The sequence below is a fragment of the Lissotriton vulgaris genome, chromosome 1_1 (genome assembly GCF_964263255.1).
Source record: "Lissotriton vulgaris chromosome 1_1, aLisVul1.2, whole genome shotgun sequence".
NCBI classification, from domain to species: Eukaryota; Metazoa; Chordata; class Amphibia; order Caudata; family Salamandridae; genus Lissotriton; species Lissotriton vulgaris.
The window spans coordinates 1,828,857,822-1,828,875,948 of NC_141685.1; the positions used below are offsets into that span (position 1 = coordinate 1,828,857,822).

Consider the following 18,127-nt stretch of genomic DNA (forward strand, 5'->3'; position numbering starts at 1 on the left):
AAGTGACAGAGCCCAGGTTCTCAGAAAAATAGCAATCTATTGCTTTAATCAATTCCGAGCGGAGCCGGGGGTTTTTAAAATGCCAGGGGGGAATAGGGGGGACTCTGTTACCATGCTGACCACCCACAGAAATCGTGATCAACAGGGGGGAGTGGTCCGAGATACCCCGGGGAAGGTGCCGAATCTCACGAACAGTGGACAAAGTGGAGGCTAACATAAAAAAATAGTCAATACGGGAGAGGCTGCCGTGCGCGCCAGAATGAAAAGTGTATTGTTGGAGCGTGGGATGTAGTGAGCGCCAGACATCTACTAAGCCAAAAGTGTCAGCCATTTCACTGAGCCACATCTGGGACTGTGGTAATACTCTAGGGGGTAGTCGGTCGCAGTCGCCGGACATGACAGAATTGAAGTCCCCGCCCAGGACCAACAGGCCGTCTGGCAGCCCAAGAAGAGTCCTACCTAAATCAGCATAAGTGGTAGCCTGCAGTCCCGGGGGGATATAGACAACAACAAACACGACCTGTTTACCCTCCCACCTCCCCGAAACAGCAGCATACCGCCCACGCTCATCAAGGATAACATCATCAATAGCAAGAGCAAGGGAAGACTTTACCATAATACCCACACCCCGGGAACCCGAAGTGAAACCCGCATGTGCAACCAGTCGATAACCCCGGCGGTCTAATGCCTTGCAAGCGTTACCAATCAAGTGGGTCTCTTGAAGGAACACAACATCAGGGGCGTGGCGCCTCAAAAATTGCAGTACAATGCCCCGCTTAATTCTATCCCCCAGACCATTCACGTTCCAGGAAAGAATCCGCAGTTCACCCCCCCCCATTATGGCAGAAACATTCCACACCCACCCCCCAGCAGGACCCACTATGAAAAATCATTGCAAGATATGAAATACCATGAAACAGAGAACAGAACAAATGAAACGAAACACAAACCAGTCCCCAAACACCGACCCCAGAACCCAAACCCGTTACAACACCCCCCTCCCTGCACCCCTGCTGACTAAAAAGCCACCCCCAACTGCAGTGTGCCTGTCGCCCCATACTTCTACACAAAGAACCCCCCGAGGAGGAAGGGAGAAATCACCCGTTACCGCACCGCCACGGGCAGAGTCATCAGAGAATAAGTCAATATGTACAGTACGTTGCATAGTCTCAATCGGAACCTCCAGGGCATCTGTTACTCCTGGGCCTCTGCACCACTCTCCGCGCCACCAGGGCCTCCGCTCCCAAAGTCGTCTGCCGGCAACGAGTCCAACCAGTCGGCAGCACGTTCAGGTTGATCAAAGAAATAGGCACGTTCCCGATATTCAATCCGGAGCCGGGCCGGAAACAGCATGGCGTATTTCAGTCCCCGGTCCCTTAGGCGACGCTTCACTCCGAGGAAACCAGATCTTTGCCGCTGCACTTGAGGAGTGAAGTCGGGATATATGGAGATAGAGTTATTGTCATACTTCAGGGGACCATGCTTACGGGCAGCCTGGAGGATAGCATCCCTGTCCCGGTAATGAAAAAGCTTGGCAATGATAGGCCTCGGCGGATTCCCCAGCTTCGCTTGACCTCCGGGGAAACGATAGGCGCGCTCAACGGCAAAGAACTTACTAAGCCCTGCCAGGGCCAGGTGGGCGACTATCAGTTCCTCGACCAGCAGATCGGTCGCTACCGAACCATCGCCTTCCGGAACTCCAACAAGGCGTATGTTGTTCCGCCTGGCCCTGTTATCATAGTCCTCCATCCGCTTGAGCAGCAAGTCGTGCGATGCACGCAGATTGCCAATTTCGGACTGCGCCTCAGCCATGTCGGTCACCAGGCTCGACGTTTTAAGATCCAGTGCCTTCACCCGCTCATTTGTTTTGGCCAGGTCGGCTCGGATCAGAGTCACATCCACCGCCACCGTGTCAATTTTGGTCACCACGGCCTCAAACTGTTGGCCCATGTCGGCCTTAAGTCCAGTGATGGCAGCCATTAGGTCTTGGAGCGATACGTCCGACGTGGACGATGTGTCCGTTTGAAGTCCTTCAGCACCCATGCATACGGTCCCGGGGGAGCCTCTCGGCTGGGTATAGCGTTCGATCATGTTCGTTTGGATCGATCCCCCCCGGGTCGCAGCTTTCCGGCGTCTTTCGGCCTCCACTTTCGTCGCCATCTCGCCTCCAGAGTTGGGCGGCTAGCCAAAGGAGGTGATGAACAGGTAGAAAAGTCTCGAAACTCCGATGCGCCAATGAAGCAGAGGTGTAGCGGTCTCCTTGCTAGTCCAACCGAGGATCGTTCAGATCGAGAGGGCAGCAGGCGAGGCAGAGTAGGAGGAGACAGGAACAAAGGGAAGGAAACCGAAAGTGAAAGCAATACACCTCCGGCGGGCCAGATGCCAGGCAGCCGTTGTTGTTCAATTACATGTCGGCCACAGTGGGCAGCCGAGTCCCCGGTCGCGCCAGCGGGCAGGCCAGAAAGTTCCAAGTTGCAGAAAAATGGTCCCCAAGGTCCGATTTCGACCGGAAAAGGATCAGTAGCATCAGCGATGATAGTGCTGCAAAAGCCCGTCAAAATGACCAGGATAGGTGAAGGATAGATAAAGGAGGACGGCGCGGGTCTCGGGAGCTCTCTGCTCACGCGACCATCTTGGATGCCCGCGTAGCTCCTCCTCCCTTTCAGCCTTTCTGAGGCTGCCTGATCAACCTTCTTTGTTCAAGTCCCCTATCGTTAATCGATTCCTGAAAGGCATCACACAATCGTTCCCTCCTGTTCCCTTCATGATGCCTCAGTGGGACTTGAACCTGGTTCTTACATTTCTGATGTGCGCTCTTTTTAAGCCACTTCACAACTGCCCTCTTCGCCTTCTCACTTTGAAGACTGCCTTCCTGGTAGCCATCACCTCTGCCTGGAGAATGAGTGAGCTCCAGGCTCTATCCTGTAAACCTCCTTTTCCTTTCAGTCCATCCAGACACGGTTGTGTTGCGGACAAGGCCCTCCTTCTTCCCCAAGGTAGTCACGGCCTTCCACATTGGGCAATCTATCACCTTGCCCACCTTCTTTCCGCCTCCGCATCCCTCAAGAGAGGAAGAGAGGCTCCACCGTCTGGACCCAAAACGTGCGCTCTCGTTCTATCTGGACCGCACACGCCAGTTCCGGGTGGATGATCAACTCTTTGTTGGTTACGTGGCGCTAAGAAGGGGAAAGCGGTGCACAAGCGGACCATCTTGCGGTGGATCATCTTGTGTATCCAGGCGTGTTACTCCTTGGCGAAGAAGGAACCCCCTGTTGGGCTGAGGGCTCATTCCACTCGAGCCACAGCGACTACGACTGCCTTGGGCCGAGGTGTGCCCTTGCAGGACATTTGCCAGGCGGCTACGTGGGACCAGGGTTCAATTTCCCACCTCGGCGGGTCTTGGGCTCAAAATTGCACGGACCTGAAAATTCTCGCCTCAGTGCCTATTCCAATCATGGAGTCCCACTCTGCAACTCTGGGCAATAGTTGCTTAATCTCCACAACGGCTCCCACAATGCTAAGGATGCCTGGCCTCCACCTTGGGGGTGCCCAGGAGTGGACGCCTCGCAGGGAAAGCCAGGATGGGTTCCACAGCGGTATTCGTACAAACGCCTTGAGACCCTTGCGGGTGAGTAGTGCGCTATACAAGTATCAATTTACTTTACTTTACTTTACGTTTGCAAGACATTATTGCCTGAACAGTCAAGTCCGGAGGGATGGCTTCTTTGGCCGTTCCGTCCTCCAGGACTTTCTGGTGTAGTTATTGGTTCGCACACCCACCACCACGGGGTTGGTATTGCTGGGGTATCTATTCTAAGGTAAGGAATCTATCACTAACGTGTCTCTTTCAGATGCACAAGTTACTACTTGTGTAACGATATATCTGTAAGAGACATTAGTTAGTGATAGATTCCTTACCGACTCACCCATCCTCCCCGTTCTGCGAACCGATATCTAGGGTTAAGGCCATCCCCTTTCAAGGCCCTAGTTTGATGGCACCAGTGTTGATTTTTGGCATAGCTCTGCGTTTCTGGCGCGGAAAAGCTGTGTCTAAGAATGGACGTCAGCACGCGGAGGCGGCGTCTAAGTACTCCGACGACGTCATCACGGCGCCCACAATGCCGACTACGGACGCGGAGCCGCAGACGACGCCTACCGACGCGCAAGGGTACTGCTATGCAAAAGTTTCCGGATCCAGTCTGACGCCTGGGGATATTCTAAGGTAAGGAATCTGTCACTAACTAATGTCTCTTACAGAGATATCGTTACACAAGTAGTAACTTGTTAATTATTACCGAAGGTAAGTAACTCGTTCATCTGTCCCAGATGGCCTCGTGTTATAAAATGTGTTCTTTCAGACAGATTTAACTTTGTTTCCGGACTTTTTACGAACAAACTATAGATAATATATACGCAGAGGAGCATTTGGTCAGTAGACTTCAGCTATTGGTCTGTTAAATTGTTATTCACATTTTGCTTCCTCATATCACAGCATCACAGCATCATATCTTTCTCCAGTGGCTCCCTTCACTTTGAGTAACTGCACAAACTTGTGCACATTGTTTACATGCCCTTAAGCTTAATTCCTTTCTCTTCAGTCACAAAGCTCTTTCAAAGTTTATTTTATTATTTTTGTATATTATCTTTAAAACAATGGCTATTGATTTTGGTTACGCTTCAGGTGCGCAGTTAAATGTTGTTTTTTCCCTGACTCCTTGTCAAGTTTCTGTTGTGATTTGTATGTGCAACATTGTGACATTGCGACATTGCATATGCCTGGAATTTAAACGAGCCTCATTGGGTGATGATTTCTTCTTGTCACCTTCAAAGTAATGGTAATATGCATAAAACACTTGAAAACCTTTGAAAAGAAACCACTAGTAACCCAGCCACATTACTGAATGTTTTTGTTTAATCTAGCATTTTTAGTGCACGTGGTCTATTTTCTCTTTTTATTGTTGTGGCATATGCTTGTAGTAAAAATGTGTTTTGTTTTTTTAAAATCCTCAGCAAATGTAACTATTGAAGTAACATGCTAAGGTACAGCCTATGGGTTTTGCCAATAGGCCTGGCCTTTGTGTGTTGAAGGAAGGAACTGTTCTGGGAATCAGTTGTGGAAATAAATAAGACACAGTTCTTCATTTCAGTTTCGCCTAGTTCATTTAATTTCTTTCTCTTGCATTTTTGCCAGGCTTGCAATCTGAAGGTCTATTTAAAAATATTCTGACATTTTTCCATAACAAAATAATTTTGAAAAAGTCAGTCAGTCAGTCATAAGCTTTTATTCGATATGCAAGATATCTTATAAGCACATATACAATACAAACATTGATATTGTACAAAAAAATACATCACTTTAAGAAGTCAGTATGAGACTCATGTTAAAAAGGATAAAAGGACATAAAATGCCCATAATAATTTATCTAAAAAGGATTAAACCGCTACTGACAGTCTCTTGCAACGAATAAGCCAAAACTGTTTTAAAAATGTAGCTATTCCACATACAACTGGAGGGGATGTGTCAGTCATTAGGATGCGTAAAGCTACTAAGTAGCTGCGTGTGCCCATGTTTCGGCAAAGAGGTTTCAACCAAAAGCTCCTGGGCTTTGCATAGTCCGGGCATTCAAACAGGACATGCGAGATGGACTCTATCCTACTCGGACAACAAGCACAGTTAGGGGACAATTGAGCCGCTGTTTTCCAGTTTGATACCACAGCTCCAAGCGGTAGAGAGCCAACGCTGAATTTAAAATATAAAGCTCGGTCAAAAGGGAGGGTAATAAGGTCCAAGTAGGGCTTCAATACCACAATGTCTTTAACTTGTAGAAAGGCGGCAGTAGACTTACAATGGTTCGGGTTTGTAATTAAGTGCTCCGCCGTCCATTTCCAAAAAAGGCTCTTGACAACCTCTTTCGGAGGAGCTGAGCGTGATAACCAGCAATCCCCCAAACCGATTTTCTCCAGTAGCTTTTTAGTGTCTCTCAGCCATCTTATTTTTGCCCAACCACCCATGCTCATTATTTCCCCCAGACCATCCGCGTAAGATTTTAGCTCTTCACCTCTCCAGATTCGTGTCCATAAGAGGAGAGGGCGAAGTTGGGCTTGATCTGCGATGCTTTTGCAGCCTGTGTCCAGCAACACTGGTATGGACGGTGTGCTCAGGGGAATGGCGATGATGGATTTTAATAACTTGCTCTCCGCTGTCGCCAGGGTGTCCATACGACAGTGTCCCCACAGTTCTGCCCCATACAAGGCTGATGTGACTACCTTGGCCTTGTAAATGTCGATCACTGGGGTAAGCGATCTCCTGGGTGAAGCCCGAAACTCCCTCAAGAGAGCTCCTCCTACTCTCTTATGGTTAAGGACCATCTTGTCGATATGTGGTGCCCACGACATTCTGTCCGTTATCCGAATTCCGAGGTAGTCTAATTCGGATACTTTCTCTAGGGCAACAGAGTTAAGCATAGGTGGGCGGCCCAGTTTCTTTGGGGGGTTTAGAACCAGATATTTTGTTTTGTCCACATTAATTACTAAACCCTTTGCGGCACAAAATTCCTGGAAACGGGTTAGCAATTTCTGGAGGCCTTGTGGGGTCTTCGAGATCAAAAGCGTGTCGTCCGCAAAAAGCAGGGTGGGGATCCGCACTCCTCCTAGACAGGGGGTATCGGCTGGTTCTAATTGGAGATATTCTACCACCCCATTCACATATAGTGAGAATAGGGTGGGCGCCAAGACGCAGCCCTGTCTTACACCCCTGGACACCGGTATTTTTTCAGTGAGCTCTCCGTTTTTTCCCCAGCGAACCTGTGCGAAGGTATGGGCATGGAGGTTAATGAGGAGGGACAGGATATAAGGGGGTAAACCCAACTCGTAAAGTACCCTCCATAGTTCTTCCCGGGGGACTAGGTCAAAGGCAGTCTTCAGGTCTATAAAGGCCAAATAAAGACTGCCCTTGCCTAGTTCCACCACCTTCCACCCCAGAAGTGCCAACCTAAACACCTGCTCTATTGTCCCTATTCCTGCCCGAAAACCTGCCTGAAAGTCCGATAGTATTTTATTCTCCTCCACCCAATGGAGAATCCTCCCGAGTATAGCTTTACCTGCTATCTTTTGGGTGGAGTCTATCAGGCTTATGGGGCGGTAGTTCCCCGGGGATTCTCTACACCCTTTTTTGTAAATCGGGACCACCACCGCCCCTTTCCAGGATTCGGGTACTGGCCCTCCCATCATAATGTCATTGAGGAGAGCAGCGATAACCCTTCCCCACTCCACTGGGTAAGCCCTCATAAGGTCCCCCGGAAGGCCGTCTGGGCCAGCTGCCTTGCGTGGGGCTACCCACCCTATTACTTTTTCAATCTCCAAGGGGGTAAAGAGGTCATAGGTGTGAGGTTCAATTACTAGTTGGAAGTTCGTCCTGGCATTCAGTTCCCCTTCTGGCGGAAGGTATAGAGCCCCAAAGTGTTTTACCCAACTTTGAGGCGGGATGTTGCAGGGTCTAATAGCTCCCTCGGGCCTATTCCGTTTGGCTATAGCATTCCAAAAAGCCCTTGGGTCCCTACTTTTACTAGCTTGGAGCAGGTCATCCCAGAATTTGTCTTCCCACTCCTTCCTAGCAGTTTTGAGGGGATCTGTTGTAAGCCTTCCTTGCTTCCTGTATGTCAATGTGGGATTTATGCTTTACTGCCTCTACTAGCTTTGCCTTATGCAACCTACATACTTGGGTATACCAGCCATCCTCTAGGTTTTTAGATTTCTTGTTACCCGATTTACTAGAGTGAGTGGTAAACACGTTTGTCAAGGCCTCCACTAAGGAAACAAAAAGTCTACTCACTCCACCCACCCCTTCAAGGGGGGGACCCCAGGGTTGACATCGCATGATTTAAGAGGGATAAAATTTCCCCAACCCTTGCCTCAGAGAGGACCAATTTGGCCCATTTTAAACGACTACCACAGGGCGAGACTTCAGACTCGTCGGGGGGTACAACTACCAGGTTATTATCTCCCTTTCTTACTGGTCGCCACCAATGATCCATGGTTAATGAAAGTGAGTTGTGATCACTTTCAGTCGTGGCGACCACCAGCATATCCCTCACGTGTTTCCATAGATATACATCTATTAGCAGGTAATCTATCCTGGAGGTATGTCCTGGTCTATTGTATGTATGCCCCCCCCCCCCCTGTCCGAGATTGACCTCCCATTGGCTGCCCTTAGATTGAATTCAAGGGTCAGGGAGTATAGCTGAAGCGCCACTTCTGACCACCTCCTGACGGATGGGATGTCCAGTACAGGGACCCCCAGCCTCGTATCCTCCTCATCTTGGTCAATGGCAACGTCCGAGCCCAAGGGCTCGAACGTGCAGTTCATATCACCCGCTACCAGTGTACACATCTTGTGTGGGGTTTTATTTAAGAGGGTTTCAAGGAGAGATATTACGGGTGACTTTCTCCCACCCTTAGTCCCATGGGCATAGACGTTGTAAACATTTAAAATCAGTCTTCCCCTTTGGTCTTTTAAGGCGATGTTTTGGATGTCTGGGCAAGCCTGTGTAAAGTTCCTCTACACTGCAGTCAAGGGAGGCTGCAACCCAAATGAGTAGGCCGCCCGACGGTCGCCCTCTCCCTGTTTCCGAAGCTCGTGCAGGGACGGAATGAGAAGAGAATCCCACCCTGTGTACCGGCACCAAGCTCCACGTCTCTTGGAAGATGCACAAGGAGTGCTCATCCACCCAAGCGGTAAAATCGGGTAGAGCCAACTTCCTTGCAATCCCTGCGACATTCCAGCTGAAAGCCTTAAAAGCTAGGTCCGTCACAGCTGGAATGTCGCTGGACGCAAGAGAATCCCTGTCTATGGCCCTCTTCAAGGGTGCCTGAAGGGGGCAAGGATCTTGGGGAATACCTTTAAAGGTTGTCAACTCGCTAATATCTTCAATTGAGAGAGAGACAGTTTGGGGAGATGGTACTCCAATTGGGTCTACTCTACTCACAGATTCTTTATTCCTACATATCCTGGGGTCAGCCTCCTCCAGTCAGTGGGCCCCTGGTATCCACGGAGGATTCGCCTCTGGACCCCCAGCAGCTCCTGCCCAACATGTCTCCCAATTTTGGCCGAAACTGGGGGGGCTCAAACTTCCTCCAGTTAAGCTAACAATATGTCTAGGGTAAAAGTAGGATAAATCTACTACTTTAACCCCCGGAGCCCCCATATTTCTAATTGGAGTGCAGATGGAAGGCACTACTCTAGGGTCTTGAAAATGTATTATTATACAGTCCCCCTCCTGAGGTTTTTTTCCCTGCCCTACCCACTCAACCCTGCGAACACTTAAGATGATCCCATCCACACCCAAAGGGATTGGCTTGTTTGACTTGAGCCAATGGATGCACTTATTTTTGAGGGATTGATGCTTTTCCATTTGGCCTTCCTTGAGAGGGGGTACATTTACCAGAACAGCAACAAAAGGTTGGCAGTCTGGCGGGAGGTTTACTGGGGGGATCCGACGTACTGGATTTCTAGGGGCCGATAGGGTAGTAGTTGGAGCTGTAGGTTGGGGGACAGGTCTAATAACTTTCCCTGGTGCTAGTTTTTGGGCTTTATCACGTGTGCCTGATGTTTGAGTGTCTTTCACTTTACCGCTAGCTGTCTGTTGCTGTTTTTGTGGGAGTGGCTTAGGCTTATTTGTAACAGCCTCTAAGTGTACTGGAGGTCCCTTAGATTTTGGCCCTACTAAGGAAGGGGAAGAAGTTTTGGGAGCTGAGGTTTGTGCTCTACTACTTTCAGCCTTATTTAAACATTTTGGGGGTTTAGGGTCTTTCTGTGGTGGTAGTTCGCTCCCCCTTACACCCATATCAAGGTTTTCACTCGCTCTGGCTAGTTGTTTAAATGTGGTTTTGAGTGAATGGAACCCGTCAAGGGTTGATTGTTCAAGTTTATCTATCCTCGCCCCCAAGCCCTTAACCTGTATTAGTAGGGGCATCAGGAGACTATTTACCTTCTCCAGGATATTTTCGATAGTTACCGGGTTAGTGGGCTTTGAGAGATTGGAAACATTAGCTGAGTTGTCATTTATGAGTGGCCCCTTTGGAGAGACCACAACATCCCCTTCTATGTCCGCTTCATTCTCTGTTGACAGGCCCCTTGGGATTTTTTTACACCAATTCCAGAAGGCTTTTTTGCTCTTTGGTAAAGAGCGGCCTGTCTCACCAACCTACCCTGTTTACGTTTTCCTGCCTTTTTGTTTACGGACCTTTTATCCAGCCTAGTTTCAGGAGTTTGAATGTTAGGGGACACCCCTTCTGGCACCTCATCTGGTATTACTATGGTTGGAGTGGGCAGTATTGGTGATGGAGGCTGGCTGATGGCTACGTTTAGGGGTTTAGGTGATACTGGTGGCAGTGATTTACTAAGACCACCCTCTTCCTCAGTGCCACTAGGGAGAAGGGCGGCCAGGAGTTCCCGCCTGTCTATATTTTGCCCTATTTCGAGCAACTGGGGAGGGTCTGTAGAGTCTCCAGAAACGCCAGCGGGGGAGACGGAGTGAACCCGCTCACTGGCAGGTGTAAACGCCTGAGCAGCCCCCCCCCCCAGGGAAGAACGCCTTGCAGGGAGGTAGACCTCCGATAGGCGCCGCTCAGACATAGCGATTTCCTTTTCTATTACAGCCGCCACCCTGGTAATGAAGCGGTCCATGGTTCCAATAACAGGGCTCCCGGCAATCGCTCCTCTTTCTCCTTCACTCCTGAGAAGTTTTCCAGAGCGGGTAGACATAATTGTAGGGAACCCCAGGGGGCCTCGCACAGGCTGTATGAGCGCACTGAGGTTGGATAGGAAAGGGACGTGGCCCAGCCTCTGTCAGCCCCTGACTGCCACAGACTGCCCGCCCTTTGCTCGGCCTTCGCTCGGCGTCCCGCTGAGCGCCTAGCAGGGCGTTAAGTAAGCACTTTGCAGGCGGGGGGCGTGTCTGGTGGTGGGCGCGTCCGCTAGCGCACCTGGGAGAGCAGGGACTCCTGGACCTCCGAGTCCCTGCTAGAGCGCCAATGCGATGTTTTCTGCTAGCGCCTCCAAGAGCCCAGCGCTTAGGGGACAGCTTCCCACTTCCTGAAGCCGCGAAGCGGCACCCGCGGAGTGGGTGCGGCGAGGGGCAGCGGCAGCAACACAGGAGTCAGTCCCAGGATCAACGGGACGTTCGTAACCTCCACAACACCACCGCAACTCACAGGTGTTGAAAAAGATAAACCATTTAGAAATGTTTTAAAACTTTTAATCAAACTAATGTGGAATGTGTGATAGATATCAGTGAGGAAACACAGAAATTGAAGGGTATATTGTAAATTTAAAAACAGTGTCTATAGGAACATTATGTTCATATAACCTGAAAGTAAACCGAAAATTTGCGTTTGTACCCTTTAGATTACTTGGTGCCTTTCTATTTGCCTGCAGGCCCATTTGGATTCAATTTACAAATAATAACCGTGAACACTTTTGAAATATAATCACAGTAATAATAAGCAATATTCACAGTAAGGCAATCTAATCATATGTTGCAGTATTCATTCTATACTCAGAAACACATTTACTATATTAAGTGTAAAACAAAGGAATAGCACCTTTAGTTCTTTCTTGGATGAACTGTTTAGTTTTGTGTTAAAAAGAAGGACAAATGTAGTGCTTAATAGTGCTATTCACTCTGTCTTATTACTCCCAATTTTGGCGGATAAGGAAGCTAAAATAGACTGATAGAAGGCATATTTGCACAAATGCGGTTATAGCAAAACAAGGATAAGACTTGAGAGCTCTTAATTCCACAGTCTGCAACTTAGACCTTAGGCTGAATCTCCCATACTGACATTTATTTTCCTACTTCAGATGTCTAAAAAGTGAAGCAGAAATCGAAAAGCTGCAGTCAAAAATTACAGAGATTCGTCGAAAGTTAGATGATACAACTGCTGCAATGCAGGAGTTGGGCAGAGAAAACCAGTCACTCCAGGTATGGAAGCAGTTTACTTTGTACTGTATCAGTTGAAGATTCACAAATGGTGTTCCTTAAAGTGACATTGTCTTTTGTAAAACATAAGTGAAATTGGAAACAGGGAAATTATCTTGAGTTTGGTATTTTTAATATTGCATTTTTTTTATTTTTAACTGTTTCTTTTCACTAGAATGTTAAACACTTCTTGTTTTTCTTTATGTGGTGATAGAAAAACATTCTTGCTGGTTAGCAGCACGCCACACTGTCCAGTGAAGATCTTTGGTAAAGTGTTATATTCACAAGTCAAGTCTCACAGTGTGTGCTTTTCCGTTGTGTGGTAATGTGTGCTTTTCATCTTTTGCTCTGTTATAAGAAAGGGTTATGTGATATTTTGTGTTCACATTCCCTGTATCTGGAAGGAGGTGTTTGAAATAGTGATAATAAATGATAATGTAGTGTGCTTGAGAGTGTTTTTGTATGACAGTGTGCACACTGGACTTAGTTACAGTTTGAGGGAAGATGAAGCAGTACCTAGACCTATACAGATGGTTCTTTACTTAAGGGCCTAGCATGCAATAAAGATACCATACGTTACCTAAGAGACCCTTGCCTCATTCCTATTGAACCTTCCAGACATTGTAATATGTAAAGAAACTAATGAAGAGCATGAAAATGGGAAAATTGCTGGAATTGTATTTGGAAATCATTGCATCAATACAATTGTCACAAACTCAAAGTATTCCTGAGAGGAATAAAGAAAAGATTAAAAAGTGATGTTCTGCCTGAATACAAACTCAATGCTCAGCACAAAGAAATATTTGAAAGCCCCCCACAAAGAAGAACTTGTGATGGTTGTTGGCCAAATACTAAAAGAAAACTAACATACCTTTCACCTCACAGAAAGAATGTTCTGACGTCTCTAGAGTTAAATCAATATGAAAAAGGTGTAAGGGTGGGGCTAAGACATGTAGCTTTGAGTAAAGCAGGTTTTTCTTGGAATGCAGGCCATTTAGAAAAAGAATGAAAAAAAGGTTCTAATGCCAAAACTAGTTAAATGAAACTATTTGCTATGCCATTGTCCTGGGTAAACAAGGACACCAGAATAACACTGGAATTCTATTGTAACTTTTTATGTCGCACTTCCTACCCCTCTGTGGGAAACTGTAATGCTTCCCTTCGTGGGTAGCATACTACACCACATAGGGTGTATGATTGGAAGGACATTCATGTTGGAAGTGTTTCCAACTTTAGCATGGTGACCACTGAGGTACCGTTATTATGTGATGTGAAGCTTGAGCTAAGGCTTGAAATTTTTGATTTTCAATAAACTGACCGCTTTAAAAACTGCAGATCCCTTTATGTATTTCTTATGATCGTAGTCCGCTCAGGTGGATTCTGCATTCGCTTTTCTATTCTGAGATTTTTAGTTTTAAGTTAAAGGTCCTGGGAAGGCATATATTTGGAGAGAAGTGTTGGGGAGTTCTGCTGGTATGAACTTTGTTACTATAATCCAACATATGATGGTTATTATGAGATTTCAAAACTGGTCATAGTATGTTGCTGGTTGACACCTGAAGTAATGGGCTAAATTAGAATCCCTCATTAGCCAGCAGTATGTGGCAGATCTCTTCTGTTTTTCCATGCATGTTAAGTTCATGATGGGTGGTTTATTGATCTAGACTAGTACAGTACTGACTGATACACATGAACTGTGGGAGTTTTGCCCTATGTGAGTGTAAAGGATGAAGCAGTATAATGGATTTAGTACACCTCCTGTTTTAAACACAGTGGGCTGCTCAGTTGCCATGTGTTATGATATTATTAGGTTGGGGATGGTGAATCATGCCATGTGGCATATGTGGGCTGCACAGTGGGAACTGAATTTCCAGTGGGTGCAGCATTAAGGGAATCTTTCCGATGTCGTCCAGATCATGGAGGCAACTTCAATTGATTGCATTGATGGCAACAGTGACAAATTTGTCACTCTTGGGTCTGGGTCGGCCACCTAGGAGAGGCGGAGATCAGAGGTCTCTGCTCTCCAGCATAGTCCGGTCTCCATATCAACCTTTTGGTGCTCCAGGCGATCCGTTTTGCACTGAAGGCATTCCTTCCTCGGTCAAAGGAAGAGTAATACAGGTGTTCACAGACAACACCACCGCCATTTGGTACTGCAACAAACAGGGTGGGTTAGGGTCATGGACCCTATGTCAAGAGGCTCTTCGCCTTTGGACATGGCTGGAACATCAAGGCATATCCCTGGTGGTTCAACACCTGGCAGGTTCCCTGAATGCCAGGGCGGATGAACTCAACCACCGGTGCATGATGGATCACAAATGGTGACTTCACTCAGAGGGGGACTTTCAAATATTTCTTTGTGCTGAGCATTGAGTTTGTATTCAGGCAGAACATCACTTTTTAATCTTTTCTTTATTCCTCTCAGGAATACTTTGAGTTTGTGACAATTGTATTGATGCAATGATTTCCAAATACAATTCCAGCAATTTTCCCATTTTCATGCTCTTCATTAGTTTCTTTACATATTACAATGTCTGGAAGGTTCAATAGGAATGAGGCAAGGGTCTCTTAGGTAACGTATGGTATCTTTATTGCATGCTAGGCCCTTAAGTAAAGAACCATCTGTATAGGTCTAGGTACTGCTTCATCTTCCCTCAAACTGTAACTAAGTCCAGTGTGCACACTGTCATACAAAAACACTCTCAAGCACACTACATTATCATTTATTATCACTATTTCAAACACCTCCTTCCAGATACAGGGAATGTGAACACAAAATATCACATAACCCTTTCTTATAACAGAGCAAAAGATGAAAAGCACACATTACCACACAATGGAAAAGCACACACTGTGAGACTTGACTTGTGAATATAACACTTTACCAAAGATCTTCACTGGACAGTGTGGCGTGCTGCTAACCAGCAAGAATGTTTTTCTATCACTACATAAAGAAAAAAAAAACAAGGGACCTAGTTAGACCCGCTGAACAAAGTGTTGTAAATCCTGGTACACTGAATTGCTTTTGGAGGCTACTTGTCATCTGTTCCGATGAAGCTGTGCGGTGAGGCTTTGCAGGGCTTTGCATCACTTTGCTAACTTTGGGTGAGCTGTGCAGTGTCGATGGGGGTGCTTTGCATCGCTTTGTGGTGATTCCAGTGGAGCTGGCTGCAGTGCGTTGAGGCTTTGCGTGGCTTGGCATAGATTCTGATGATGCTGACAACTGTGTGGTGAGGCTTTGCATCTGTTCCAATGTATACCACACCTTCAGGCCCAATTCCAACGGCCCAGGATTGGGGTGGCACCACTTAAGAGGGGAGGGCAGGGCCCACAGTTAACAGTGTCCCGGTGCTGGGCTGAATTTTGAGGAAGCCTGCTCTGAGGCTTATGATCATTAGGCCGACCAGCAGGCATGTGGAATCACTCTGGTGGCCATGGTACCACGATGCAAGTCCAGTCCTTCTCACTCGGGCAGGAGAGAACGGGAGTGGCAGTCCTCCTTGAAGCAAAGCAGCACAGCAAGCCGTCTTAGGCTTTCACAGGTCCAGATGTTTACTGAAGAGTTGGGGTGTGAAGTTCAATATTTATACCTGGTGTCCATTTTGAAGTGCGGGAAGTTTCGAAAGGCTTCATCCCCTGAGGTGTTAGGCATCCCCTTCCTCCTTGCCCTGGACCCAGCTTGACTTGTGACATGAAGTACTAGTGACAAACCCTTAGTGAGAGTGCTCGGGCTTAGCCTTTTTGATGTGTAAGTATGGTAGGTGACTGCTCCTCCCCTCTTGTGAACTCCGGTTGGCCAATACACAAAGACCAACTGCCAACTACACTTGATCAAGGATACAAGCAGTAGACCCCAAATGGTTGGGACAAGAAAATGCCAACTTCGAGAAGTGTCATTTCCAGAACTGTGACTAAAAATCTGACTTTACCATTAAAGAGGGTAACTATGGAAACTACGCTGGCAAATTTTCATGACTTCTTTTCCCAAGCACTTGATCAAATCGCCCTTCTTAGACAGACTCCTGCTACCCCCAGCAGATACCAAGCCCTCCGGATGTCAGCCAACGTAAGCTGGTGAAAGTGCAAAAGGCTGGGAGGTTTTGGCAAAGGACCTATGCTCCCACCGACAAACAAGAATTAAAAATGCTGTTGAAGAGCTAATGTAATGCTATCAAAACGTCCCGAAGAACCTTTACTAAAAATAAGATCAAACGAATTCCACAAAATTTCTCTTCAAATCACTCAATGATTTTTTTAAACCTCGTGTGCATGCGTGTGATCCTGGCTTCACTAGAGTTATGCGACTCACTAGCCAATCTTTTTGAAGTAAAAATAAACAATATTTATGCGAAATTCCCTCCAAACCAGAGCCAACCTGACAATCTTTTTGACCTCAGTCTGCCTTCTCCTAAGGCCATTTCTCATTTGGAAAGCTTTGTTAGTCATACTTTGGAACAGACCCAGAGGCTGCTAGAGACTGCCACATCAGTATCACCCCTGGACCTGAGCCCTCCCTGTATTATGGCAAGTGTCTCCAACTCAAATTCTCCCACGATTATGTCCCTATTTAATCTCTACATGGACTCTGATTCAGTCCCTATTGTCTGGAAAACTTCCCAAGTTTCCCCATCTTAAAAAAGCATAATCCTGACCCTAATAATCCCTCTAATTATCGTCCTATCTCACTGCTCCCTCTCCTCAGCAGACTTTTGGATAGTATCATAAATAAGCAGATTTTCACATTCTTGGAAGATCACAGCCTCTTCGGTCCATCTCAGTCAGGGTTTAGAACACGTCACAACACAGAGACTGCAATAGTTTCCTTTACTGTCTGATCATCCTTGAATGTGGGGACCCTAATGATGCTTGCGGTCTTGGACCTAACTGTGGCCTTCGATACAGTGTCCCATGATATTTTAATTTGCAGGCTGTACGACATCAGGGCCTATGACCAAGCTCTCCAATGGTTAGTTGATTTTTTTGTAAGACAGCACTCAAACCATCTCTCTGAAGTCCTTTTAATCTCGCACATGCCAGTGGCAAAAGGGGTACCACAGGGGTCCACACTAAACCCCACATTATTTAACATCTATGTTGCCCAGTTGGCACAAATCGTCAAGGCATGTGGTTTCGAAGCAACATCTAACGCCAATGACAAACAGTTGGTAATCTCCTTTGGTCCCAATTTGGAAGGTGTGATAGACCGCTTCTCTGTCTGTATAAGGAGGATAGCTTACTGGATGTCCAATAACTGCCTGCAGTTAAATGGAGAAAATACCAAAATACTCCTATTTGGGAAAGCCCAACATCTGTGAAAGTCGGGCTGGTGGCCCTCCGACCTGGACCTGCCCCGTCCCCAAAACATGTAGTCAAAAGCCTCTTGTTAAGCCGGACACTTCGTTGTCCATGTAAGAATATGTCTTAACCCCTTCAGGGACTTGTTTTGCCACAATTCGATTATTGAAAAAAACATTTCCTCGGCCCTCCTCTACTTCTGGGAAAACCCTAGTTCAAGCCTTGATCACAAGTCTTCTTGACTATGGCAGTGCTCTACTTGTTGGTGCCAGTGAGACTTTACTGTCTAAATTGCAAGCGGTGCAGAATACTGCATCCAGACTTGTGTGCAATCTCCTGTCTGGTTCTCCCTATGCTCCAATACAACACTCTTTGCATTGGCTACCTATTAGGAAAAGGATTTTATGTAAGATGTGCTGCCTTCCCTGTAATAACTTGAATTGCAATGCCCCAACCTAGCTACAAAATAGCCTTCGATACTATAACTCAACCAGACTGCTGAGATCCAGAGACAAAGCCTTATTTAAATTCCACAGATCCGTACCTCTAGATTTGATGCGAGGTCTTTCTCCTCCTTCACCCCCTTCTACTGGAATACACTTCCCCTACCAATTTGCGTGTGTACTGAGATGGGAAAGTTTATAAGAACTCCTTAAAACATGGCTGTTTTAGTTAGTTTTTCTAGTCTCGCACTTCACCTGAAGTGCTGAGATATTCCTCCGGAGATGATTCGCCACGCTATACTAAGTGATGCTAGCATAACTGTAGTATCTTCATGTTATGTTTACAGTGTTCAACTTTACCTTGTAACTAGCTGCTCAGCCAGTGTGAATGTTCTGGTAAAATGTTGGTAT

The 18,127-nt window shown here is 46.9% G+C and overlaps 1 protein-coding gene across 1 annotated transcript in view; it reads left to right on the plus strand.

Annotated features, from left to right (window-relative positions):
- Window positions 1-18,127, plus strand: part of EEA1 (early endosome antigen 1) — a 641,400-nt gene that overhangs the window by 585,910 nt on the left and 37,363 nt on the right. Inside the window, exon 27 of the mRNA XM_086919279.1 lies at window positions 11,861-11,981. Coding sequence (XP_086775405.1) covers window positions 11,861-11,981 — 121 coding nt within the window. The remainder of the gene's footprint in view (window positions 1-11,860; window positions 11,982-18,127) is intronic.